Source organism: Rattus norvegicus, chromosome 13, assembly GCF_021556685.1.
Source record: "Rattus norvegicus strain SHRSP/BbbUtx chromosome 13, alternate assembly SHRSP_T2T, whole genome shotgun sequence".
Classification (NCBI taxonomy): Eukaryota; Metazoa; Chordata; class Mammalia; order Rodentia; family Muridae; genus Rattus; species Rattus norvegicus.
Genome location: NC_141546.1, coordinates 45,426,669 through 45,453,633, shown reverse-complemented (window position 1 = coordinate 45,453,633; position 26,965 = coordinate 45,426,669). Strand labels below are relative to the sequence as shown.

General features: G+C 41.5%; 1 protein-coding gene across 14 annotated transcripts in view; it reads left to right on the top strand.

The window, feature by feature from the left end:
- Srgap2 (SLIT-ROBO Rho GTPase activating protein 2) overlaps positions 1–26,965 on the top strand; it is a 223,258-nt gene that overhangs the window by 88,990 nt on the left and 107,303 nt on the right. For 11 of the 14 annotated variants that reach the window (XR_015635271.1, NM_001401376.1, XM_087581157.1 and 8 more), the window contains 2 exon segments: positions 53–245; positions 25,056–25,218. Coding sequence is in view for 13 of the 14 variants with exons in the window: in NM_001401376.1 (NP_001388305.1) it covers positions 53–245; positions 25,056–25,218 (356 nt within the window). In the remaining variant the exon portion in view is untranslated. 14 annotated transcript variants of the gene reach the window in all.

The window sequence follows — 26,965 nt, the reverse complement described above, 5'->3', positions numbered from 1 at the left end:
TACGGTGTATATTTAGAGCTGTCTGTCTGACCACACTCTTGTTTTCTTGCAGAGATCCGGGCTCAGCTCACAGAGCAGATGAAATGCCTAGATCAGCAGTGCGAGCTCCGGGTGCAGCTGTTGCAAGACCTGCAGGACTTCTTCCGCAAGAAGGCTGAGATTGAGATGGACTACTCTCGCAACCTGGAGAAGCTAGCCGAGCGCTTTCTAGCCAAGACACGAAGCACTAAGGACCAGCAATTTAAGTACGGACTTCATGGAAATTGTTTTTACAAACGTTGAGAGTGAGGTCTAGGGTACAGAGAAGGAGGGGTTGCCACTTAGATCCAGGTTGAGTCCAAAGTTGTTGAAAGCCCTCAATAATTCTTCCTTTTTCACATTAGTCTTAAATGGACAGTTGTCTAAACAGATCAAAATAAATGGGGGAGCCCAGCTAATGAGTTTTATACCTTTTCCTGTATGTCAGCCACTGGTCAAAAGTATGTATATGTGAGAGAGTTATTAGCATATGTAATAGGTTTCTTTATGACATATATATGCATATATACCATTTTTCAATTATATTTACTCCCTCCTCTACCATACATCACACTACTCTCTCCTGCTCCCTCTCACCTACTAATTCCCTTCCTCTTCCTAGCTAGCCCCAAAGGGAAGACTTCTTAGACATTCATGCAACTAATACCTTATTTCACATTCCTTGAACGCCTTCATAATGCCTTGAGATATGGCAGAGAGCAAGCATTTCCTTTCCATGTGGCATTTTAATTAGGATGAGGTGGGGAGTAAACACATTACAATCAGGCATTTGAAGTTGAGGTGAGTACTGCGGATGTGTAGTGCAGTTGGTGCAAGGACTGGAAAGGGAGCCATTTCTGTTCCTGTGACCATTACTTTATGTTTGATGTGTTCCAGCTTATTCCTGACTTACCTTACACTGAGTATAATGCAGTTGTTAGCCCTCCCACCCCCTCTTAATTCCTGCTCAGTACTGTGCTCTGTCCTGGTTCCTCTGGGAATAAGATAAGCTATAGAATACTTGGTTAACAGGGAAAAGAACTATAAAGTATATAGAAAGGGGGGGTTAATAGAGATAGAAGAAAATAGATATTTTCAAAAGCAGGGAAAAACAAGGTTAAGTAAGTAGAATGGGTCCCAAAGGATAATGCTTTGACAGCAAGCATAGAATTTCACATTTGACATGCCCTGTGGTAATGAGCCCTTGAGGATATTATGTTGAAAAGTATGGGCAAAATTGTGTGTGTGTGTGTGTGTGTGTGTGTGTGTGTGTGTGTGTGTGTGTGTGTGTATGTGTGTGTGTTTAAATCAAAGAGAAGGATATTAAGTTTGGGGGGGTAGTGCATATAGAATTGGATAACAGAGCAGTGGGTATGTATTAGTGTTAGTAAACTTAGTTAGTTCCTGTGACCAGATAACTAAAATAAATAAACTATGAGGAGAAAAGTTTTCTTGCCTCATGGTTCCAGAGGTTCTCAACCCACAGTTGTTTGATCCTGTTTTGGGGGAACTTGTGGCAGCATATGACAAGAGCATAATGGGGAGGTCTGTTCCTTTTTGATGGTCAAGAAGCAGAGAGAGGATGGGACTAGCAATCCATTAAGGACAGTCCCCCAGTGTGCCAACCTCCTGTAACTAGGTCCTACCTCCTAAAGAGTCTGCTGCTGTCCCCAGATCCACCACAGTAAGCAAGTCTGTAACACACAAGCCTTTGGTGGACATTTTAGTCTTCTGTGATAGCAGTATTCAAGGGTTCTTTGAGAAAGTAAACAGGGTTGATAACTGATTAGATAAAAAGAATCTTACTGGTCACAAGAAACCTGATGTCTGTCTCTAAGCTAGGAACCCGAATAATTGTGGTGTCTTTTCTAAACATGTAAGCATTGAGGAAGTGGGTGTTTTAAATAGTGACTCCGCTTTGAGCATGTTGAGTTTGAGACATTGTAAGGATTTTAGGTCCCTATTTTGAGATGTGGTGCTGCCGACCAAGTGGTTTTGAGTGGGAATATTTGTTGAAATCTTTAGTGTAAACAATAGTGCAGATGTTGATGAAAGAAGAACCCAGTGCTAAAACCTAAGGCTCAGAAGGCCTCCCAGCATTGGGAGGTAGTAAATATTAGGAGAAAGGAAAGTGCCTAAAAGGAATGAGTAAGAAAAGTTGGTCCCTACTCCCAGGCAGGATGGAGGGCCCTGTGTCTCAGGGAGCTAGAATTATTGGAAGGAGTAGCTGATTTGAGTCAATTTCAGCAGTTTCTTACTAATATAACCTTTATTAATAACTAATAACCTTACTAATAACCTAGGCTTTCTGAGAGAAGCAGAGGCAAGTAAGATGAGCCCAGAGGCTGGAGTGGTTAAGATGCTTGCTGCCCTTGAGAGGCTCCAGGTTGGATTCTTAGACCCCTGTCAGGCAGTTCACACCATCTATAGCTCCAGGAATCTGTTGCCCTCTTCTGGCCTCTATGAGCACTGTACTCAATCACAACACACACACACGCACACACACACACACACACACACACACACACACACACACACACACAAATATAAATGAAGGAAATCTTTTTTTTAAAAAAGAGCTTGAAAACAAAAGGCTCTCTCTCTCTCTCAGAATGGAACACCTGAATTGCCGTGTTTTATGCGTCAAAAATGGTCACGTAATAAATAGCACGCTCACGCGGTACAGCGTACTAGCAGAGGTGTTGGATGAGTCACATGGATAAGACGATAACCCCAGTGAGCATCTGGAGAAGCCACAGACCTGGTTGACTTCTCTTGTCTCACTAGCGTGGTGATAGGACCTCTACTCAGTTTAGCACTACTGACGGAACCTTCATTTTCCCCCTTCCCTCTCGGTTCTGAGTTAAGAAAGATAAGCAAGTGCTCAGATGCGTGTGTACTGTAAGCATCGCTGCAGAGACGGCTGTGCTCCTGCAGCTGTGCTGCCATTTTGTAGGTAGCACGAACAAAATTTGGCCTTTTCCTTTCTAATCTGTTCTTTCTTCCTTGCTCGCTCTTTCTTTCTTTCTCTCCTTTCTTTCTTCCTTCCTTCCATTCCTTCCTTCCTCCCTTCCTTCCTTCCTTCCTTCCTTCCTTTCTTTTTTTGATACAGAGAAGACACTTTAGGCATGACTACTTCGGTTAAGATAGGTGTGGCTGCTATAATAGACTTTAGGTAATATTAGCTTATACAAGGCAGGCGCATATTTTTCTGTACATTAACAGCCTGCTAAACAGTCAGGACTGTGTCAGGCTCCTTATCTCACCCTTACAGTATTGTCCATTGCTGTGTAAGCCAGAGTAGCTCATTGTCACCACATCCCATTTCATCCATTGGGAAAAGCAACAGGGCAAGAGGGAAACATGTCTTTATTCTTTTTTTTTTTTTTTTTTTTTGGTTCTTTTTTTCGGAGCTGGGGACCGAACCCAGGGCCTTGTGCTTCCTAGGCAAGCGCTCTACCACTGAGCTAAATCCCCAACCCCATGTCTTTATTCTTTAAAGGTATAGTCTAGAAACGGCACATACATGCATTTAACTCATCCAGCTGGACAGTACTTAGTCACATGATTATCTATGCTGTAAGGGGGACTAGACAATATATTTATTAATTTGTGTGACCTGAAAAGTAGAGTTTCTATCACTGTAGAAGGGAAAACACATTGAAGGACAGTATTTGCAACATTGCCAAAGTTTCATGGTGTGTAGAAGGACAGGTGTGTGAGAGAGCAGTGTCCCTCGATCATACATAGTGCACATAACAGAGTGATTTGTTCTATTTGGAGGGCGAGGAAGAGAGCTTTTCGGAGGTGAAGTCCACTGGTTAGGAATGGAAAAGTAGAACTAATTTTAGAAAATATTGCTGAAAAGGTAATACTTACCTAAATATTTAATATAATTGAGACAATGGAAGACGTTAGAGAAGGAAGTATTTTAGATAGAAAATAGTGTTACCCACAGCCATGGTTTTACCAACAAGCCCTGAGATGAGAAAACCATGACTGTGGATAACATCTGCTTTTCTGGACAGTAGGAATTATATCTATAAAAGTTGGTAAGCCAGAAGATTATGGAAGGTTATAAATACTAGCCAATAGAGTTAGGGCTTTGTTCTGTAAGTATAGAGGAACCACTGACAATTTCTGAGCAAGGAGTTGAATTATGTCCATGCTTTTGAAAGGACCTAGATGATTACGACTGGGGAGATGTCTCAGGGATCATGAGCAGTGGCTGTTCTTCCAGAGGACCCGGGTTCAATTCCTAACACCCACATGACAGCTCACAACTATGTATAACTCCCAGTGCAGGGGATTTCACACACACACACACACACACACACACACACACACACACACACACACACACAGGCAGGCAAAACAGCTATGCAAAGAAAATAAAAATAGATAAATCATTTAAAAAGGGAGGAAAGAAACAAAGAAAGAGCCTAGATGAAAGGACATAGTAGGGAGATAAGGCAGTCCAGTGATGGAGTAATAGGAGCCAGAATGAAAGTCATGACCCTGGAGAATAGAAGGATGGAGCTGAATGTGAGTCACCTAAGCCAAACGAGCTGGGCCGGAGAAAGCACTTTTTGGTTTTCTAAACTTTGGAGTAGGAAGTGTACTGTATCTTCATTCAGCCCGCAACTGTAGCCTCAATTTTGCTGACTCTGTGACTGGTCCCAGAATAGCTCACTCTCAGCAGGCACTTGTCACTCCCCCCACCCCCCACGCTGCAGCAGCTGTTGGCCCAGTAATGCCATGAATCTGTCTGCCTGTGCTGCCAGGAGAGCAGCTGCCAGCAGCAGCTCGGGGTAGAGCCTGCTCTGGGATGTGGACTTTATTCAGCTTGGGACGGAGCAAGTTGGCCAGGGCTAAAGGCAGTACACATGGATTCATCCCACCCTTTTCCAGGCCAGCCTCTTACTCTGGCTCCGTTTCAGCCATTCACCCTGGGTTAGGATGGTTATTTTGTTACAGCTTTAAGTGACTGCATTTAGGAGCAAATGTTGCTGAACTCCTTATTTTCATCTTTTGGACAAAAACCATTTTCCACTGGAAGTCATTACCCTGTGCTGTGGCCCTGTGACTCTGCTTTCTGTTCTTTGTTCCTGTTCACCTTTTGTCCTTCCCCACATGGCTCAGGGAAGATATCCTACTAAAGCCCGTCCAGCATGACTCATGTAAAATCTGACCTGATGCTCCCATTCCCTCTGCCCCAGTGAGAGAAGCTAGACAGCTAGACTGATTATTCCACTGTACCTTCAGCTTTGAGATAGGTAGTGTGGCCTCCCTGTCCCCTGACTGTTACAGCCTTGTGTGATTACGAGCAGAGATAAAACGTTCTGAGAGGTAGGAAGCCTTCCTATGGAGGATGTTTTGGCATTTTCTTTGGCTCTCTGAAGAGCATAAATGTATTCCTCTTTGTTGTTGAGCCTTTGATTGTCTCTTCAAGTGGAATTTGTGTTAATATTGCCCCACAGGATTCTGAAGGATTCTAATTAATAATGTGCTGGCTTTTCTTCTTTTCTTTCACCAGGCTTTCTGTAAATTACTTTTCAGCTCATTTGGTTTTGATCTTCTGCTTTTAATAACTAATGCCTTTGTTTTAATTTGAGGTAGTTTCTCTCCCCCACACCTACCCCATGTGGAGGTTTAGAGAGACACTCTGCTTGGCTATCCTGCTGTGCTCCCTACATAGACCTTATGCTATTTTATAGCCTGTTGTCAATATTTTCCCATCTTTTCCTTCTCCTTAATAAATATTTGTTGGACATTTTAAAATTATGTTCTAGACTCTTAGAAGAGGGAGCCCAAAGAAATTAAAGGGACTTTAACTTAGGACCCCACCTCCACCCCCGCAAAAAACAAATATTTTCTTTTTTTCTAACATTAAGTTAGCAGTACGTGAAGTTGGCCACATGGAAAGTAACTGCCTACTTAATGTCTGTGAGTTGTTACTCTTGGGACGGTCTCAAGAAAGCCTGGCTTGCCATCTCATGGACTGGTAGGGGCTAGAGAGTTGGCTCAGCAGATAGAGCACTGGTTATTCTTTCAGAGGACCCAGCTTCAGTTCCTACAACCCACATGATAGCCCACAACCTCTGTAATTCCTGTTCCATAGGATCTTCTGCCTTCTTTTGACCTCTGGGGCATCAGGCACGGACATAATATATAGACATACATGCAGGCAAAGTAGTCAAACACACAAAAAATAGAAAACAATGAAATTTGATGGATATTCAACTTTCAGCACTCCCTTCAGTGAAAAAGTAAGTGCACAATCGATTAAGATTCATGTAGAGGCCGTGTTCTTGGTCTCAGGCCTAGCCTGTGTGTGTGGAAGTTGCTGTAAGTACTTCCCTTCTTCCTGCTAGTGGGGTCTTCCTTCAGAGTCAAGTTCAGTCATCTGCTACTTTCACAAGATGACATTGGGTTGAAAAGCAGTCAGCTGGCCATAGAGAACATTAGAGCTCTGGTTGCAAGAGAGAAAAAAGTGGAGAACCAGAGAAAACAGGTTCTCCTTGAGTATGGGATCACGTAAGGAGGCAGCAATAGGAAAGGTAAAGTTGCTAGAAGGGAGAACTCCTGACTTCCTGGGACTTGCACATCATTCATTCATTTTGGACTTACTTGGCAATTGTTTGTTTCCCCCAGGAAAGTTTTGCTCAGATGTAGTAGCAGCTGGTGTTAGGCATGGGTTGAGTTCCCTTCCCTGTGGCTCAAGTTCCCTTTTTATTGAGAAATTAACAGGAAATTCCTTGGTATGTTTTCCACTAGCCCATTCCATATAGAACTTTAGGTGATGGTCCATCCTTTTTAAAGACGGTGTTGACAACTGGCAAAAGATGAAGAGACTGCAGAAACTCAGTCCTAAGTGAAACATATATTCTCCACTCCCTCCTTCTAAAGCTCAGGGGTTGGTCACTGCAGAAGAGGGGCTGGAAAGGATGTCAGAGCCAGAGACTGACTACAAGGAAACAGTATCTTCTAGTCACGGGGCAGCTGCACATCTGAACTCAATGCAGTTGTGACAATGTGTACAAGACCTCTGCAGACCAAATCAGACCAGAGGCCAACATGGAGATGGGCATTGGACACAAAATCCCTCCGTTTGCCATGAAGCCAATGGCAGTTGTTAGGTGTTGGGAGAAGGAAAGACAGTTTTCTCTGCATATAGCTCCTATTAAGTTAACCATGCTCTAGTGGAAGACCATACACCCAAGAATATTTGAGCAGCACAGCACAAATTGGTCTTGTTTTTGTTTTTTTAATGGTGCCAAGTTGGGTGGATACGGACAGGAATAGACTAGATCTGGGAAGAGTTGAAAGGGTGATGGAAGTGCATATGGAATTCTCAGAGAACTCGTAAGAAAATGAAAGGTGTTGGGAGGGCTCCTTACACAGGATAAAGGAGGATGGGAGTTATAAGAAGGCAACTTGAGTGTGGGCAAGACCAGTTGGTTGACCAATCTTTGGAACCGAAAAATAATTTTGGTGCAAGCCTTTTGGAAAGTTTTGCAACTTAGTAGAAAAACAAAACAAAGCAAAACTCCAGAGCTTTGAACCAGGTAAACTTGAGTCTAAACTTGACTTCTACTGCTTATATCTGTGTGACTTTGAACTAGTCATTTAAACCCCTTTCACCTTTAGTTTCTACGTCTCTGAAGTGTGGCGAGTAATACCTGGAGGAGTTGTTCTCATGGTTGGATATAGTATGGGAAGTACTAGGCTAGCACCTGCACTTAGTAGGTACTCAGAAATTAGCTCATAGAATTACCACCACCACAGAAGAGTGTAGCAAGAAGCTGTTAAGATTTGTGCAAAGAGCATGAGACCTGAGTAGGTAGACAGCCAGTTCTATTCAGCTCTCTGCGGTCCATGGAGACCAGCGGGCCAGTGCAGCATCGAGTCAGCCACATGGCAAATAGAATATGGTTCCTGTTTCCAGGTTTCAGGAGGCTTCCACACTTGTACTTAAATGGCCTTATTCCATCCTTCTGGGATAGAGAATGATAGAGGGCAGGTCAACAGTGAAACATGCTTTTGTGAGCATTTGGGAGGATGCCAGACTTCCAAGAGCTTCCTATGCTTCCTAGGATCTGGCAGGAAAGGGTCAGCCGACCGCACTTCAAGCTTTTAATTCCCCAGGCAGTAACATGCCCTTTGACAGGGGAAAAGGGAAATCTACACCTATAAGTATTGCAATAAACCATCTCTGGATCTTTAATTCTTAAGAATTCACAGCCAATTAAATGCATTGTCTTTGACCCAGTTCTCTTTTAAAGACAAAAGCTATGCCTTGGAATTGGGAGCTGACTGTGTGAAGTGGGAGGGCTTCCAAAATAAGAAGAAAAGACAGCTAGCTTCTGCTAGACAGACTTTATCTTTTATTGTTGATTGGGGAAAGCCAGGCAGGCTGTAAGAGAATAATAGCACATATCCACACAGGCACATGAATCTAAAAATAGAATCCTATTTAAAGCAGATACCAGTAGTTTCCTGAGAGGGGAGGAAAGGTGGAATATTCAGGAAAGGACTCGTGCTTGGTTCAGTAACGGAAAGGTAGAAGATAGCACAATTATGTTCTCAATTAAATTTGGTCCCATGTTAATTGAAGTAAAGGCTTTAATATCTAAGTCCTGTGCGTGCTGAAGCATCATACTGTGAGGAGGTACAGAATCACGAGGGAAGAGCTCAGTGTTAATGAAGAATTTAAGGAGGTTGAGGGAAAAGGGGGGGGGGTTGGATTTTTTCATTGCTGCAAGATAATTTTATTCTGTTAGCTTCTGTTTCTTCTACTAACTGACCCACCGCCCCCTGGGTTTGACATTCCGGAAGGATCACTGAAACAGGTTTGGATCTTAACATTTTTGGCACACTGATTAAGGAGTCAGGATTAGAATAAACCAAACAAACTCGGATTGTATTCAGTGGTAAGATGCTGAGCTGTATTAACCTATTTCTGCTTAAGTGATTGGAACAGGGCATCCTTGCATGAAATTCAGACATCCCTCCCTGGCAGCCTCTGGTGCTAAAGTAGAGGTTGTAGAACAAGTCTGGCAGCTCTCAGTCTGAACCTTTGTAAACAACAGATGTTCCTAACTAAGTTCTAGGGGTGGAGGTTGAGGTTTCTGTTGATGCTTGAAATTCTTTGAATTTATAGGCAGCGTCTTGGGGATTCAGCAAAAGGAGGAAGTTGTAAGGGACCAATTCTGCAATGTACAGGTGGAAATGCCTCTGACAGATTTCCTTGGAACATAAAGCGCTATTGAATGGACTCTGAATAGAGAGAGAGGCACCCAGGGAAGCAAGCACAGTTAGGAAGGCTGAGCTTCAAAGGTATATTGATTTCCTGCCTTCCTCCCCTTCAAGCTTGCTCATTTGTACACATGTGACTTTGTTCGCCCCTTCCTTGTATGGATAGAAATGTGTGCCCTTCCTACCACAACATATTCTGACAGCTGCACAGCAGAGACTTTCATTAGTACCTTCAAAGTCGTTTGGATCTTACAGTGTACAGATTTCTGGGTTATGGGCTTTTCTAGGATTTTCTTTTAAGGTCAGCATCTCACTCTTGAACCCATAGTCCTTCCTCCACTGCTTGAGTGCTGGGACTGCAGGCATGCACCACCACGTGGCACTTTTCTTGGATTCTGATTGTATTTTTTTGTCCTTTCTCTGTGCTGATTTTGTGAGATTTCTATTACATCATTAATCACCATCAGTTGTAGATAGTAAGGCTCACAGCAGTTTCAGTTCTGCCCCCTCTCTTTCCTCCCTTCCTCTTGTGGCACTAGGGCTGTAACCTAAGGCCACACATATGCACATATGCTAAGCAGGTGCTCGGCCCTGAGAGCTGCCTTTTCTTTATCTCTATCACCCAAAATCCAAGTTCGTGTACTAAAGCAAGATGACTTAGAGGGGTTGGGGATTTAGCTCAGTGGTAGAGCACTTGACTAGCAAGCACAAGGCCCTGGGTTCAGTCCCCAGCTCCGAAAAAAAAAAAAAAGATGACTTAGAAACCTTATACTTTACCATATAGTCGAGAAAATCAGAATGGAAAATATATGACTACAGTATATAATACAAAATTAAAATATGCTTAGAAAAGGTTCTCACCTTTAATCAAAGAAGAAAATACAGTATATCAGGTTTGGCCAAATGTTGCACTCTTGTTAGCCAGAAACAACTGTTTTCAAAATCTTTGGTTAAAAGCATTTGTTGTTTGTGGGCTATAACAATACTCTTATATTGTTAATGATTCTGGAAAGCAAGTCACTGGCTGTTTTGTCCAGAAGATTAAGAAATAAGTAGTATTTCCTAGTTGGCTTATTTTTTTAAGCAAGCAAGCACTAATGAACACTTACTATTTGCTAGGGCTCTGCCATGAATGAACTATAATTAGATCAAGCTGATATTTTAATTAATGGAGGTTACTGACTAATGTGAAATAGTGTAAGTATGTGTGTGCACATTTTTATGTTCCGATAAAACATGGAGTTCAAGATAAGGAACCAAGAATGTTGAGGAATGCTTTTAGACACTGAGTGAACATTGGGCTGCATTTCATTATCAACAGTGAATAATTCTGCACAGATATTGCATAGGTTCTGGAGTCAGAGAGATGACCGACCTCCCCTTTTTTCAGGAGGCTCATGGTGCTGTGTGGGAGAGAGGCTTATATGAAAAAACAAAGTAATACATACTTACTGCCAAAGGAGAGATGAGGAAAATGGCATCACTTTCTTCCAGAATGGAATCCTTGATAATTTTTTTTATTTTGACATATTTTATAATTATAGGACAAAATGTAAGAATAATACAAAATATCATATGCCATTTTACCCATATTGAAAGTAAGGTTAATATAGCATACATTTGCTTTGCATACTTCTTTTTCTTTCCATGCAGTTTACAGTATTTATGTTCCTGAAACACTTCAGAGTAAGTTTGCCGACATGGTACTCCTTTATCCCTGTGCACTTCAGTGGGTGTCGGCTAAAACTGTTTTCCAACATAATCACAGTAGACCTGTCAAAATCAGACCATGAAGATCACCATGATAATACCTAAGCCATGGCCATCCAGAGTTTACCAGTTATTTGAATAAGAAAGTTCACATTGTGTAGGTCTTAAGTTGTCTTGTCTCTAAATGTCTTTTAATATAGACTAAATCCCAAGTCCCTGTATTTTATTACACTGACTTTGTTTTTGAACATTTGACCCAAAAATTACTACTTAATTTGCTATTTCTGGAATGAATTCTTTTTTGTTTGTTTTTGTGGTTGTTGCGGTTGTTTTGAAACAGGGTTTCTCTGTGTAGTGAAGGCCGTCCTGGACCAGGCCGGCCTCAAGGTCAGAGATTCGCCTGCCTCTGCCTCCTGCGTGCAAGCATTAAAGGCAAGCATTGCCACCAGCCTTAATTTTCTATTTCTAATCTTCTGATAATACCATCTGTGGTTTGATTCAGGTAGCATGAGTTGATAGGAGTACCAAAGAGGTTACTGTCATGGCTTTCTCAGTGTGCCATGTCACTTGCTGGAGATTTATTGTTATTTGACCTTGAAGTGGTATCTTTCAGGTTTCTCTATTTTTGATATAATTCTTAGAGCTATTCTGTCTGTGCTTTGGAATTACAGGACATGTGGAGACATACTTTTCACCTGCAAATAAATACTAGTAGTTTTGGTCCTCCAAGTTAGTAGTACCAATCTACTGGAGGAGAAAGAAGGTTATCAAAAAGTCAACTTCCCAATTCTGTCAATGTTTTTCAGGTGGGATTTTGTAGAAGCAAGTGATTTCCCACCATTTTTTGTCTTGTTTATATCAATATGAAGTGGTAGATATGTACTTCCTTTAACAGTTTATGATCTCTGAATATTTTTATTTATCTTACATTCATGGTGTCCTATACTTGATTTCTGGAGTCAGGATCCTGTGACCCTGTGACATGTCTCCTTATTTCTCTGAGTGCTTTTGTACTGTGTAGAAAATGGTCCAGGCTCAGACTGAATTTTCCTTGTTTCTGCTCTAGAAGGCCATTTCTTTGCAGAGTCCTGGTTGCATTTAGTATGGAATTAAATCTAGAAACAATAGTTGCTTATGCATGCTATTTTTTACTGCAGTTTAACTATTTAGAGTATCTGTCAGCAAAGGTAGTAGACAGATGGGAAACCAATACCCAAGTACTTCTACCTTTTTTCTCCATTTATATTTTCATGCTCTTCTGCTTATGGCAGGATTACATCTGATAAATTCATAGTGAGCTGGAAATGTAAGTTGAAAGTGCACGTAATACACTTAATAAGCCCCATGACTTAGCAATAGAGCACATTCTGGAGTATTATTTACACTTGTGATCATATGTTGGCTACTGACCAGAATCACCAAAGAGTCATACTGCATAGAGCTAACCAGGCCATTTAAAATATAGTTTTTACTGAATGCTTATTGCTTGTATGCCATTATGAGGTAAAACATTTTAAGCTCAACCATTATTAACCCAGACCTATAGCAAAGCCTGTGGATTCACATTAATCATCAGTGCTGGTTTAGTGCCACCTGTTCCATTTACATGTCTCCACTCTGCAGATTTGCTCTTTTCTTCTGAGCAGTGAGGACTCTGCTCCTATTATCCACAACGTATTAATTAGATATTTACTCCTGGACTGCACAGAAGGTGGTTTCAAAATTGTTAATTCAAACCTCTGAAAAACAGTGACCCAGTTACTAGTGACTTAGAGTATTCAAGGTTTTTGTCTCCAGCCAAAACATTGTGTTCAAAAGTTGCTCCTTACTACTTTATCCTTTAAAGCTCAGACTTTCACTGTTTTGTTTGAAATAGTTTGTTTATGTTTAATTTTCCTTCTCCAGGTTGGGAGATTGATAAACTGTCTCACTTCCAAATCTTTTCTTGATGAGAGATAAAAGCTTAAGGAAGTGCTGGCATGGGGCATGGTGGCACACACCTTTAATCCCAGCACTTGGAGGCAGGGGCTGGCAGATCTCTGATTTTGAGGCAAACCTGGTCTATAGAGTGAGTTTCATGACAGCCAGAGTTAAACAGAGAAACCCTGTTCCAGAAAAACCAAAATGCAAGAAGGGAAACGAAACAAAACAAAACAAACAAACAAAAAGAAAAAAGAAAAAGAAAAAGAAAAGGAAAGGAAAGAAAGAAAGAAAGAAAGAAAGAAAGAGAAAGAAGGAAAGAAGAAAAGAAGCTTAAGGAAAAGCAAGGGACTTGCTCATCCATCCAAAGATTGTATCAGGATGTTAGCAGAAGTCAGTGATGGTGTCGTAGGGCAGATGGCAAATGTATCCAAGGACTGCTATGGACTTGCCTTCCTATTTCTGAGCCAGACGTGACTCTAGGACTAGATATTCTATGGATGTGGACCCTTTTAATCTTAGGCTTTGCTGTGATTGTGTAGACCACTTACCAGCCTCTCATGTCACGTGATTGATGTAGGACCTTTTGCAGCCTTGATCTGGCCTAGGGCATCTCTCCATAGACCCCTCCAACTCCCTGTTCTGATGCCCCTTACGTTTCCTTGTTAGCTTTCTTCATGGAGACATAGCGGCTTCTCTAACAACTCAGCTCATTTTGACCTGGTTATCTTCCTTCTCTCCGAGGATGGCTTCTGGGTTCTCCTTCCTGTGCCTTACTTGACCCTCATCCCTCTACCTCCCACACACTCATTTTCTTTCTTCTCCCTCCAGATAGCTGTAACCTGGTCAGTGCTGCTGTTTCCAGTTGTTCTGAATCTTGTGCAGCCCAAGTTCAACACCAGATGGGCTCACAGCCTCAGGGGCTAAGCTGGTTTCTACAGCTTGGAAACAAATTACTGGGAAGCACCAGGACATTGTAGAGTATTTTGGGCTTTAGTCTTCTCGGTGGCACTTCTTCTTCTTCCATTCCTCCATCCCCCTGCCTCCTCCCTCTTAACCCTCACTATTCGTCCTTTGCATGCCTTCCTTAGCATAGAAACAGAACCTCCACTCTATTTTTATTCTCTCCACATGTTAATGGATTTAATCCATTATGTGACAACCAAGCTGGAGATGCTGACATTTTTCTAATTTTGCTGCTTTTGAATCTTCTATTTAGGACTATATTTTATGTCCTTTTGGTCATATAAAGGAGACAAGGCTCAGCTTCTCTCAGTGATCAAGAAGTCACCCATTTAAGAACAAAAGTGTCCTCCTATTGATTTTAACCGTAAGGGTATGAAAGGGGGCCTCCCACTTCCTGCCTGCCTACCTGCCTGCCTTGCCAAGTGTGTGTAGACGCTTCCTACAGTTAGCAAGTGTGTCACTTAGGAGACAAGTAACATTGTGCCCACATCATTATTTTCAAAATCTTTCTTCTTGGAAATTGCCAACCACTTTCTTCCCATGTTCTTTAGAAGATTGTTTAACTCAGCAACTCTAGGCACTGTAAATAAAAAAGAAATCAACATAGTGGAGCTATTTATCATACAGATGCACAACAAAGACAGTGGCTGTCAGCTATAGAGCATCAGGAAGAAGATAATATAAAATGCGGTAAACTTGGAATGTCTGCTGTGACCGGAGCACTAAGTACCTGTAGGGGTTGTCCTGAAAAGAGCTTCTTAGGGAATGGGCTTCCAGAAGCTCAGGGAATACTTATGTGGAAGTTAGGAGATTTGTCCTTGATTTCTCTCTCTGGCCACAATTCCTTTGTGTGTGTGGTTGTAGTCTTTGGGGGCGGGGGTGCTCCTCCATACATGGAGTATGAAGCCTAGAGATCAATGTTAACTGTTTTTCTCTATCACTTGCTACTGGATTTGTTTGTTTGTTTGTTTGTTTGTTTGTTAAAGGCAAGGTCTCTCTGTGAACCTAGAGCTTGATCTTTTGGCTAGATTAGTTGGCTAAACAAGTTTCCAGGATCCACTTGTCTCTACCCACCCCAGTATTTAAGGCTACAGATGCCCATCACCATCCTAGCTTTTATGTGTGTGCTGGAATCCAAACTCAGGTCCTGTGCTTGCACAGCAAGTACTTCATATCCAGTGGGTCATTGCAGGGCCCCTTCCCTCAATTCCTTTTCTTCGTCCTCCTTTCTTTCTCACTTCTGGCTCTGGATGAAAATACTTTAAGGAGAATTTTTAGATTCTTAAAAGGACGTGGGATATCTGATCATCTTCTGGAATTTAGGACCATTGGCTAAACTTTTAAACCATATAGTAATACACAGGTCTATTCATAAGAATATGTGCCAGCCATGGCTGTCTACAACTGAAATCTATATACTGGAGAAACTGAGGCAGGGGAACATGAATTCTAAGCTAGCCTGGGCTACATAGTAAGACCCTGATTAAAATAAACAGCTAACAAAACAAAACAAAGAACAGAAAAATACAAGGCAATGTACATTTGTATTATTAAGTAACTGAGGACATCCCTTTCAAAAACAAAGACAAATTTTGCTATATACAGTATAGCCTGTGATATTTTATTTTAAAAAATATTTATTACTGAGTTAATGTGTCTGTGTGGGTATGTGCATGTGTGAACGCCAAGAAAGGACATTGGACGCCCTGGAGCTAGAGTTACAGGTGGTTGTGAGCTGCCTGACGTGGGTGCTGTGATCCAAACGGGTCCTCTACAAGAGCAGTACTCACTCTTAAAACAGTAGCCATCTTGCCAGCCCCAGGACATTTTCTACTATGTTCTGTTATTCTGCTCTACTGTTTTCGAGTTTTAGAGGTTGGGGAGTAGAATACTAGTTTTAAATTTATTATTATTTCAGCTACATTAGTGACTCATATCACATAGATTGAAAAGTATTCCTGTAAGAACATTAGTTCAAAGTGTTTTGGCAGTGTGCAGAGTTACCCAGAGTGCTTATTTAAAAAGGAAGATCCCTGGGCATTCCTCTAGTTCCCAGTTTAAGCAAGCACTCCAGGTGATTCTGTTGCAGGGTGATTTGGGGTCACTTAGAGAAAAGGCTCTCTTAGGAATTTAGGAGCCTGACTGTCTAAAGAGTCAGTTCACTTACGAGCTTGAACACAGTAGATTACAGGATTCAAATCCTGATTGAGAATCTTCTGTTTCAGAATGACCCTAATCACCTACAGTGCCTCGTGGATCTTCCCTACTAGGCCTTGACAGTTCTCTTTTTAAAATGTCTGTTAAGGTCCTTATACAGCAGAAAACATTTCAACTGAAGCCACAGAATAGAGAATGAAGGAACTGAAAGGTCCTTTTACAGAGTGGCCGGGTATGGCACAACCCTCCAGTAGGTGCCCAAAGCCAGTCCCAAATTAGAATGGGTGGGATTCAAAACTGTTTTCTCTTCACTTGCCTTTCATGTTTAACCACATGCAGTGTGTCAACATGTTTCCTGGCGCCGCCAGTCACCAGCAGCTTTGCTCTCTCTGGGTTCATGGACCCTTGGTATTCCTGTTATGTGTCGTCTTAGAATAGCTCCGTGCTCCGGGCAGCTAAGCATTGTCCATTAACACTTTCAGCACTAGGTCTTTGTAGACACTAAGTTAGGTGTTCTGAGTGAAATGTAGTGACCATTACAATGAAATAAGAAATGGCTACCAGTCAAGAGACCTGGGCTCTTGTCTTGTTCCACCACTATTTGTGTGACCTCAAGATCCATGAGTATCATTTTTCTCCCATGGAAAATGATGGGTTTGGTTTAGACTCTTCACCATCCTGAAAGTCCCTTCTATTTCTGAAATTGCATGATTCTATTTTTTGTGCCCTCTGGCTTTTCTCTTTACACTTTAAACTTTTCCCCTTTCAAGTCTGGGCAAAGTTGGGTGCAACAGATTTACTAAGCTTGGAATTTCCCTAGAATTGGCTGATAAGTTAATAGTAGTAGCAAGACTTATTCCTATTAGTGCACTGACATAGTCTAAATGTGTCAAACATATTCATTGTCATACTTAGATTATCTGAGAAGTTTAAAATGTATTTGTCTTTAGGAAAATTACAACTTCATTGAAGCCATTTTGTGAGTGTAGATCATTGAGTGGGCTGTCAAGTAGTAATAACAGGTGTTAAAGTGATAAGTATTGATGACATGGCTGGAGAACACTTCCTGTGGGTGAAACTTTTTAATACATCACCTTGTTTAATTTAATCTTAACAGGATTCAGATGAGTTAGGCATTGGGTCTGTTGTTTTCATTTATACTTTTAAACAGGAAAAGAAACTATGAAGGCCACAGTATATTGTCACTTAACAAGATCACCTGGCTATCAAATAGCAGAGCTGAATCTAGGTCTTAGGGTGCTTTATACAGAATACTTTCTCACTGGGATAGAGTCATTAGTCATCTAAATTCCATAAGGAACTGAACTCAAATTTTGACCTACTAACCTGGAAACTTACTAGGGCATCCTTACACTACCAAGTCCTTTAAAGTTTCACTAATAAAGTACTAACCTAGCTAATAACATGCCTGAGTTTGGAGTGCACAAGCCAACAAGGATACAAACTTGGTCACTGGGCTGCTACTCAGAGAGTAAACACGAGATAACAGCACACGGGGAGTAGTAATGACATGTGAAGCTGCTCCGAGGACTGCATGACTCTGTTCCACTTACCTTTGCTTTCCTCATTGTTACCATGAGCCATAGAGTAAGGACTCCCATCCCAAGAACATACATTGGAAAGGGAGGTACCCTGTGGATCCCCTTTCAAACCAACGGGCCGTTAGTACTCGGGCTTATCCCCTCCTGGCTGGCAGTCAGTCATTGCTGGCTATAGATCAGATTTCTGCACTTGCGCCTGGTGCCTGAGATGCCTGCTCCTAAAGGGAGCATTTGATGCTTTGAAATAATGTGTGGCTTTCGGAATGGTGCCATTCTATTTTGGCACACATAGGTATTTCGTTCCCTAGCATAAATGACCAAGACTGAGTCAGACAGTGTGCCCAGTCATCTTTCAAGGTTTTATTTATTTTAAAAATATGTTCACACATCTGTGGTTTTCCCTATATAGTTGTCATTACTTACAGGGCTTCTGGTGACATCTTAATTAAGTAGAGAAGGAAAAACTGAAGATTTAATTGTAGAATTGTTCACAGTTCTTTCTACAGAACACATGGATCCAACTGAAAATGTAATGGTGGTGACAATAAACTGTCCCAGTCCAGGAGCCTCTGATTCCTGTTATTTGGTTATTGCTCAAATCTTTGCTGTGCATTTCTGTCTCTTGCTGTATTTTAGTCCTGTCGATTATTTGTACTTCAGGCCTTTTGATGTGATCACTGCCTTTTTTGAGACATGGTATCATTGTATAGGTCTAGCTAGCATGGAACTTGCAGCAATCCTCCTGCCTACCCCTCTCAAATTCTGGGATTATAGACATAAACTATGCTTAGTATTAATCCCTGCTTATTCCAGTCTTGAGAAGGGTCTGTCTAATGTCCAAATGACTTTCTAGAGATTACATAGAAGTTGAGTTCATAGTTTATGTTCTCCAGTATTAAGATTATATGTATAGCATACAAGAAAAGTTGAGTAAAGAAGGGGAAGGCCCCAGGTCTACAGAAGCCATAAAGAAGTCTGTGATAAGCAGACCTTCTAATTCAGTCAAATGAGGCTTTCTCAATGGTCTTGTCTATATCTGTTTACACACAAACAGTGAGACAAAGAAAGAAAGAAAGAAAGAGAGAGAGAGAGAGAGAGAGAGAGAGAGAGAAAGAAGGAGAGAAGGAGAAAGAAAGGAAGGAGAAGGAAAGAGGTAAATTTCTAAAGCTCTCAATCCTTGGGCATGCCTCTGTCCGAAGGTTATGAAGGTTGCTGAGCTCCATGGGACTGCTCCTCCACTGATGCAAAAATCCCATTCACAATAGCTCTTTCCCCAAACCTGATTAGAAGGGAGGGACAGTTAGTCTGTTTTGAGTAAGGCACATACACAGCTTCTTGAATCCTTTCTAATCGGCTGTCTAGGCAAGCATATGGTCCCTAACTTGACAATTTGAAAGCTTATTTCTTCACTCATAATGTATATTGGTTTTGCCTTGGGTACCTCTCTGTCCCTGTCTCTAAGCTCTCCTACTCTGATCTCATTGTTGGCAAAGCTGAAGCCACAGCTGTGATAAATCCAGAGAAGTGTGCCCATCTCCTGTCTGCCTGCCTGTCTTTGAAAGGTACCTCCAGGCTGCCACTGTACTACTGTGTCACACAACCAGAAGCCACCATTACAGATGAAATCTTTTTAAGTCAGTTTCTGCCTTGGCAATTTAATTTTTAAATTCTCCCCTCCTTTTAACACCTTCCCTAGCAAATCCAATCCATCCTCTGGCTTATCTGGGTCAGCAAGGGTCTGATTTTATACACGGCACTGTCAGACCACAAATCCGCTGCAGCTTTTCCTCTATGAGCTCGTCTGTTTCTGTCAGCATCAGCAAAATGCATAATAAAGAAAATAAGCCAGAAAGGCTAATAACACTCATCTGAATAAAATAATCTCTTTGGCTGCTTCAGTTCATTTCATTTTAATCAAGGTGCCAAGAGGGAATTTGGGTTTGCATTTTTTTATTTATTTTATTTCTTTGAATTCAGCTTCTCTCTCGTTATTCGTTTGCTGTCAAACCATCACCAAATGAGCTCCTTTAAACGCACATACCTGCTCCTTTTCTCATTGGAGACTTAATAACATATATTGAGCGATGAATTTAAATCATTCAGAGTTTTGTCTGTCATCGCAGAACTGTTATCTAAAAGTGAGAAATTGTGTTCTTAGATGCATTGGCAATTGCCAGCCTTTTAGAAATTGGCAGCTCTGGTAGGGACTCTGCTGTGGCTTTGGAAGTTGCTGGTGCTACTGGGATTCTGGGCTCCCTTTGAATTCTTTCTTGTCAGCCTCAGCACACAGTTCCCACTGAGGAACACAGGACTATTGTTCTACCTTGTCTCTTTGGGAAAGGACAGTGGAGTACTGAAGGCTGCTCTCCTTTCATATTTCTCTCCTGTCTTCCCAGAGACGTGCAGCTGCTTGGTTAATTGCCTGTCGCTGTCTTCTCCAACTGCGATTTGCTGAGTGTTGTGCACTTTGAGCAGGCTGCGCTCTTGGCTGTGGCCCGGTGCCTGTTGCAGAGCATGTTGGAAATGGATGAAAGCTAAGTCCTCGAGTGTTTGGAAATGAAAATACTAATATTTCTCCCATTTGCATAGTGTTTTGTGTTGCTAAAGTTCTCTCGAATCCATCATCTCAGCTGATCTACAATAACAGCCCTGCGGAAGGGCAAATAATAGACTGTAGACCCAGAAGGAAACCTCAGAATAGCAGTGCAGAAGCTCTAGCCATCCAAGCATCAGGCTTGTGCTCCAAGGGCCATAAATGTGGCTGTGGTTAATTAATAGCCATCCGTACTGGAGGAGCTTCTGGGAGCTTAGCAGTGATCTATTGAAGATCTTTCAGGAGCTAGATGGGCACTGTCCACTCTGTAGATGACCTGGTAGGAAATTGGTGGGACAAGTGTCTTTGTACGTGAGCTTACTAAAACAACTAGGAGATATGAGGGGGGAGATAGTAATTAATATACAGATTTTATGATCGAGGGGCTGCTTTTTATCTTGGTCATCTTAGAGATCTTTTTAGTCATCTGTTCAGAAGTTTTTGAGCATCCATAAGTGTAATCTCTACTGAGGGAGAAAAACTGGGCTCCTGTCTTCAAACTAATCTTAGCGGTTCAGTTGTGCAGGTTTCTCTAGTGTGGTACCTTTGTAGTGACAATCTCTTTTGTAGTTGTACACTGGTTTGTGACTTTCTGGGTTTCCTTTCTTTTGACTAAAGTCATCTCTTATGCAGCACAGTGGTATTTTCTTGATCTTCCTCCTGAATTTTTTTTAAGTAAGGAAAACACTTCTGGATACTTTGTTTGCTTTTTAGGGATGGGTTTAAGGAGGTTCACGGCTGTGTTCCAGCACAGTCCTAAGAGACGCAAACCCTTTAAATGTCCAGGGATTGTACAGCCTGAGACTTGGGGTTGGGGACAGGAAAGTAAAGACAATGTACTAACAAATGTTAGATGGAAAAGATATATAGACAGATTTTAATCTCCTAAACAAATAAAGTTCTCCCAGTTTCATTGGCTACAAATCAAACAAGCTGCAGAACTGCTAGAGCAGGAGGCCGTACTCTCAGAGCCTTGCTACTCTCCTAGGAAAGCATGTCTGACTGGCTTGCTTGTTTTCCAGCCTGAAGAGTGTTGCGGCTTTGTTCTTATCAGCCAGGAAAATTGCCTGTGTAGTGTACTTACTTCTCCCTTCTCCACAGTCTCTTCACCTTTCTTGTCCTGACATGGCCTGAAAAGAAAAAGCATCTATTTGTATGAGAATAGTGTCTGAGAAATAATTCAGATTTATAGAATCCAGACACTGCGTTAAAAGCTATAGTACTATTAAAAGACTGCAACTCCTGGAAGAAACGAGGTAGCTGTTGATACTGGCTTGTGTCTGCTGTTGTCTTCTGTGGCAGGGTCCTTCTGTGTGTCCGTCTGGTCAGCCCACACTAACTTCAGATTCTGACCCTTACACCTCTACCCTGGATGCGGGGCTTATAGCCACCGTGCCTGGTCATAGACTAGACAGACACAGAGAGAGAACACGATATTTTTAAACTACAGCGTTTTAGAGTTTATCAGAATCAGTCATTATGAACGATGAGGCTGTGTTTATGAATTAAGAATATTGATACCAGAAATATGACTAAAAGTAGTTTTCTGTAGTTTCCTCATCACCATTATTTCTGTGTTTGGTTTAGATTCTTCACTATTAATAAAGTCCTGCAGGATGGAGATATGGCTCAGCAGTAGAGTGTTTGCCTAGAATGTACAAGACCCTGGTTCAATCCACAGACGCTCTTGCCACGCCTCCAATTTTTTTTAATAGGTACTCTTGGTATAACTTCAAATTGATTGGGGTGTTTACAAAAGAACAATATTTTGTTTTAAAATTAAGCCATTAATATTACCTAGAGACTATTCCCACAACAAATATTAATTATGTGAATCCTAATGTTTAAAATAAGCATTGTAGCAACTGGATAATGAAATGGCAAGACTCACGTGTTGATTTTCTAGCTACCCATGGTCTCCCATGAATCTTGCATAGACCACTAACCCATCTGTGTACTCTCATAAGAAGCAGATAGAAACCAATTGTAAAATTGAGTCTCATAAAACCTCCCCTTTAAGAATTATGTGTAACAGCCTGACATATTCTTTACTTACCAAGGACATGGGTTCTGCCAAGAGAAATGTCCTGAAAAAAAGTTAGAGTTTTAATACTGCATCTTTTAAGAATTTAACACTGTGTATGCATGTCACAGCATACTTTGGAAATCAGAGGCCAAGTTTCAGAGTCAATTTTTTCCTTATACTGTGGGATCCAGGGATTGAACTCAGGTCATTAGGTTTGCATGGCAAGTGCTTTTACCTACTGAGCCATCTTGCCAGACCTCTTTAAATACTACTTTTTAGGGAGTAGAGAGATGACTCAGCAGTTAAGAGCATTGGCTGCTCTTCCAGAGGACCCAGGTTCAGTTCCCAGCATCCACATAACAGCTCACAACTGTCTATAAGTCCAGTTTCAGGAGTTCTGACCCCCTCACATAGATATACATGCAGGTAAAATACCAATGCACATAAAATAAAAATAAATACGTTATTAAATAGTACTTTTTAAAATTGTGTGTTTTTCAGAGTATTGTTAACTAAAACTGATCTGGGGATTACTTTGAAAGTTTCCTTGAATGAAGATAGGATATCATTTAATACATATACTGAAATCTGTTACCACTGTGAAATTAGGATTATTTTCTACTTATGCCCCCACCCTGTTCTAAACATTTTAACGGAAATAGATTAATTATATCTCTTTACCCCCTCAGCTAGTGTATTTTTAAGTTTCCACAGAAGTCCTTTTATTTCCCAAGAAAGTTAATGGTCACTATGATTAGTGGTTAGTACTTAACATTGGCAATTTTGTCTGAAGAAGAATGGTGGAAGGAGGCAGGGCCAGGCTTAGAACAGTTTCAGCTTGACCTCAAGGGGCTACTGAAGCAGCTTCTTAGATTTGGTTAGGTCAGTGTTTGGTTTGCTGGTGAGGAGTGTCCTGAAGCCCAGTGAGCTGTAATGATATTACTTGTTAATAGCTATTGTTGCAGAAGTGGAAAGCCTCTGAGTTGAGTTCCGAGCTGACAGGTTGCTTGGTAGCCTCCAGCTCTGAATGGTGACAGTGCTCTTCTCAACTCACTACTTTTGTGCAAAGACTCTGAGCAGAGGGAGGAAGAGAAAAGGGCTGAGTTCACAGGTTTGCCTCCTTTCTGTGGCCATGTGCACCTTTTGCGGTTGCAGGCTTGTCCAGTGCCACCATTGCCACTCTGCAGTTGTCACTTAGACAGAAGCTCTCCCGTTTCTTTTTGCTTTACCTCTCCTCAGCTTTCAGATCACCTCTCGACAAGCTGTGAGCTATAAATTAAGCAGCAATGTAAAGTACATGAAAAAGCAAGTCAAGCACATAGCATCCCTTAAGAAGGCACCATAATAGACCCTTTTTTCTCTCCTTAAAGAAACCCAACTTCGGGAGGTATAGCTATCTGTTCAGATTAGAACTGCAGACTGAGCCGGTAACTGATGTGCTTTGGGAATCACATTGTTTGCATTTAAAATGAACATACAGGTTTAGAATTTATGGTCCTACCAAAGCATGAATACTAGGAATACATATATTCAAATCAGGTTACTTTCTTAGTAATATGGGACATGAGATAATGGTTCAGCCAGTGATGTCAAAAACCCCCTTATATGTGTTCCACAGAACTAATTTTTCATGGCACGTATCTTTGTGGACTCCTATAGTGGGCAAACTTGTAGAGGTTTTACTTTGTAGTATTCCAGTGATTTTTATCTCTGATAAATTACTTTTTTAATTTATTTTAGCTATGTATATGTGCATGTATATGGGTTTGTGTACATGAGGGCAGGTGCCCATGGATATGAGAAGAGGGGTGGGATCCCCTGGAACTGGAATTACGCGTGGTTGTGAACTACCTGATGTGGGTGCTGGGAAGTGAAGCTAGGCCCTCTGTAAGAGTGGCAAGTCTCCTAACCACTGAGCCATCTCTGCAGCCCTCCTGTAGAGAAGATCTTAACCTTGTCTCTAACCCTAACGGTAAGCCCAGTGCTCCAAGCTCCAAGTCTGTCTCTAGACTGTGGAGAAAGTCTGATGTGTCCCAGTCAGACAGTACAGAACTGTGTTCTCTGACTTCCTCTTTCTCTTTACTAGTGTGAGAGTTTTAGTTTTCTAATCATGAAAATAGTGGTAATTGTGGATGCTTGAAAGACAAAGAGAGAAAGAGGGAGAGAGGGAGAGAGGGAGAGAGAGAGAGAGAGAGAGAGAGAGAGAGAGAGAGAGAGAGAGAGATGCTGGAGTTTAACTGAGATAGAATATTTGAAGCTTTTTATCACGTCTTCAGAAATGTTTCTGTCTTCCTCTCACATGTTTCCTTTTCCTCTTCTTGTTCTTTTTTACTCCCCTTTAGGGTTTTTCAAAAAGAAAAAATGTTGTGGTGTAGATGTGCTAGTCACTTTTCTTACTACATTCCTATTGTCAAACAATAACAACAAGAAGCAACAGCCAGGAAGTATTTATTTTGACTCCTGGTTATAGTAGGGCTCATCATGGCAGGAGATGCAAGCAGGGCTATTTGGTTGTGGGAGCATGGGGTTGCTGTTGGCTCTTATCTCAGAGAGACGGTACAAAGTATAACGGCCTGTAGACCTTAAGACTCATTTCCCACAGTGACTCACTTCCTCCTGCTAAACCCAACCTCCCAAAATGGTAGCTGGGGCACAGAAAGTGCAGAAATCTGGGTGCCCAGGGCTGGGGCACATTCAGACCACAGCAGTAGGCTTCAGGGAGGGCACCCTGACTTCTGCTCCGGCTTTGATTATTGTGATTGTTGTGACATGGACTTTAATCATAGCTGCTAGCTCTGCCTGCTTGCTAACACTAATTTTTTTCCTTTGATTTATTTCTCTGTAGGAAGGACCAGAATGTTCTCTCTCCAGTCAACTGCTGGAACCTCCTCTTAAACCAGGTGAAGCGGGAGAGCAGGGATCATACCACCCTGAGTGACATCTACCTGAATAATATAATTCCTCGATTTGTTCAAGTCAGCGAGGACTCAGGAAGACTCTTTAAAAAGGTAAATGGATAGCTGTTCCTAGTCACAAAGGCTCTTGGCTGGAGCAGTGACATGACTTTGTAAATAAAAGAAAGGGTATTTTCTTGACTCACTTAACAGGTTTTCCACTGACCATTCTAGCCCACATATTCTTAAAACAAAAAAATGAAGTGGCAAATGCTTTAACCTTCCTAGACTGAATTGACACTCCCAGAAGACACAGCCAAGCATCCATGGACCAGCAGCACTACCTACCAGCTTTAATATCGATGCTGCTCTGGCAGCTTCCTGTGCGCCTTGAAACCTCTAGGGACTCAGGGCTCTTTAGTGTTGTAACTGGATGTTTTCCTCATCCAGTTCACTTAGTAATTCCTCCATGTTTATATTTTGAACTTAGCTTTCTTTCCAAGTTCTCTCTTAGCCAATTTGGACTCGTGGATTTGGTTACTCTTAGCACGGACACCTCACTGCTTTCTGACGTTTCTTTGTTATCTCAATTTGTTGCATGTAGATTGAGCGATTAGACCAAGGAATACCTAAAAGTAGTTGTCCTAATCTTAAGACATTTTTGTCAAATACTCCTTTTTTGTGTTAGTGTTAGAGCTAGCCTCTTGGGAAGCCAGGAACTCCCCTTTCTTGAGCTCTCTGTGGAGTCGTTCTTTCATGAGGCTTGGTTTTAAGTGACAGCAGACACCTGACTACTGTACATAGTAGCTGTCTTAGTCAGTGTACTGGTGCTGTGAGGAGACTCCATGGCCACAGCAGCTTGCATAAAACAGATCATTTAGCTGGGGCTGGCTTGCAGTTTTAGAGGTTTAATCCATTTTCACCATGGTGGCACACAGGCAGACATGATGCTGGAGAAATAGTTGAAAATTCTACAGCCTAATCCATAGACAGCAGGAAGAGAGGGACACTGGGACTGGCTTGAGCTTTTAAAACCCATACTTCCTCCAATAACGTCACTTCTACTTCCACAAGAATACATCTCCTAATCCCTCTCAAGTACTGCCACTCGCCAATGACCAAGCCTTCAGATCTGTGAGTGTGTGGAGACCTCAACAAGGAGGAGCCAAACTCCATACATACCATGTCTGACTTTCAGTCTTTGACATTCCCCCAGAGAATTTCTAGAAAGTAAATGTCACAGAAATTCACAGAAAGTGAATGTGTGTGTGAATGTATATATCTATATATAATATAGATAGTATATAATATATATATTCACTGACTTATAGATAACATATCCAGAATTAAAATTAAAGATTAAGTAATCAAAGAGTCTAATAATCAGAATTATCGTTGCTATAGCTTAGCTCTTAATCAGTTTCCTACTTCTTAACATTGGAGAACGTTTCAGATTTAATTAGACTTGAAATTAGTTTAGCATTTCCTCCACTTTCACTGGCTGGCCTGAACAAAGGACTGAGTACTATACTGAGTTCTTAACTGCATCTATGAAGGAGCACTCTGTTTACAGGCAGGGTATTGAGGGTGCAACATCTGAAGAAGAGGAAAGGGTGACTGCCCTTAATGCTCACTGACAGGCTGTTGTGACCCAGTCTAGTCACTGTGTTCTGTGATTAGAGTTTCCTTTGTTTTGGGTTGGGGACACTTTCTATCACCTCATGGTTCCCAGCATCTGCTCTGGCTTACTTATTGTTAATCTGAATTTCTGTGTATCACACATTAATACATGTTTAGTAATATCAAATGGTAATGCATGTTTCCATGATTGAAAACACTTATTTCAGGCTGTGATCTCTTT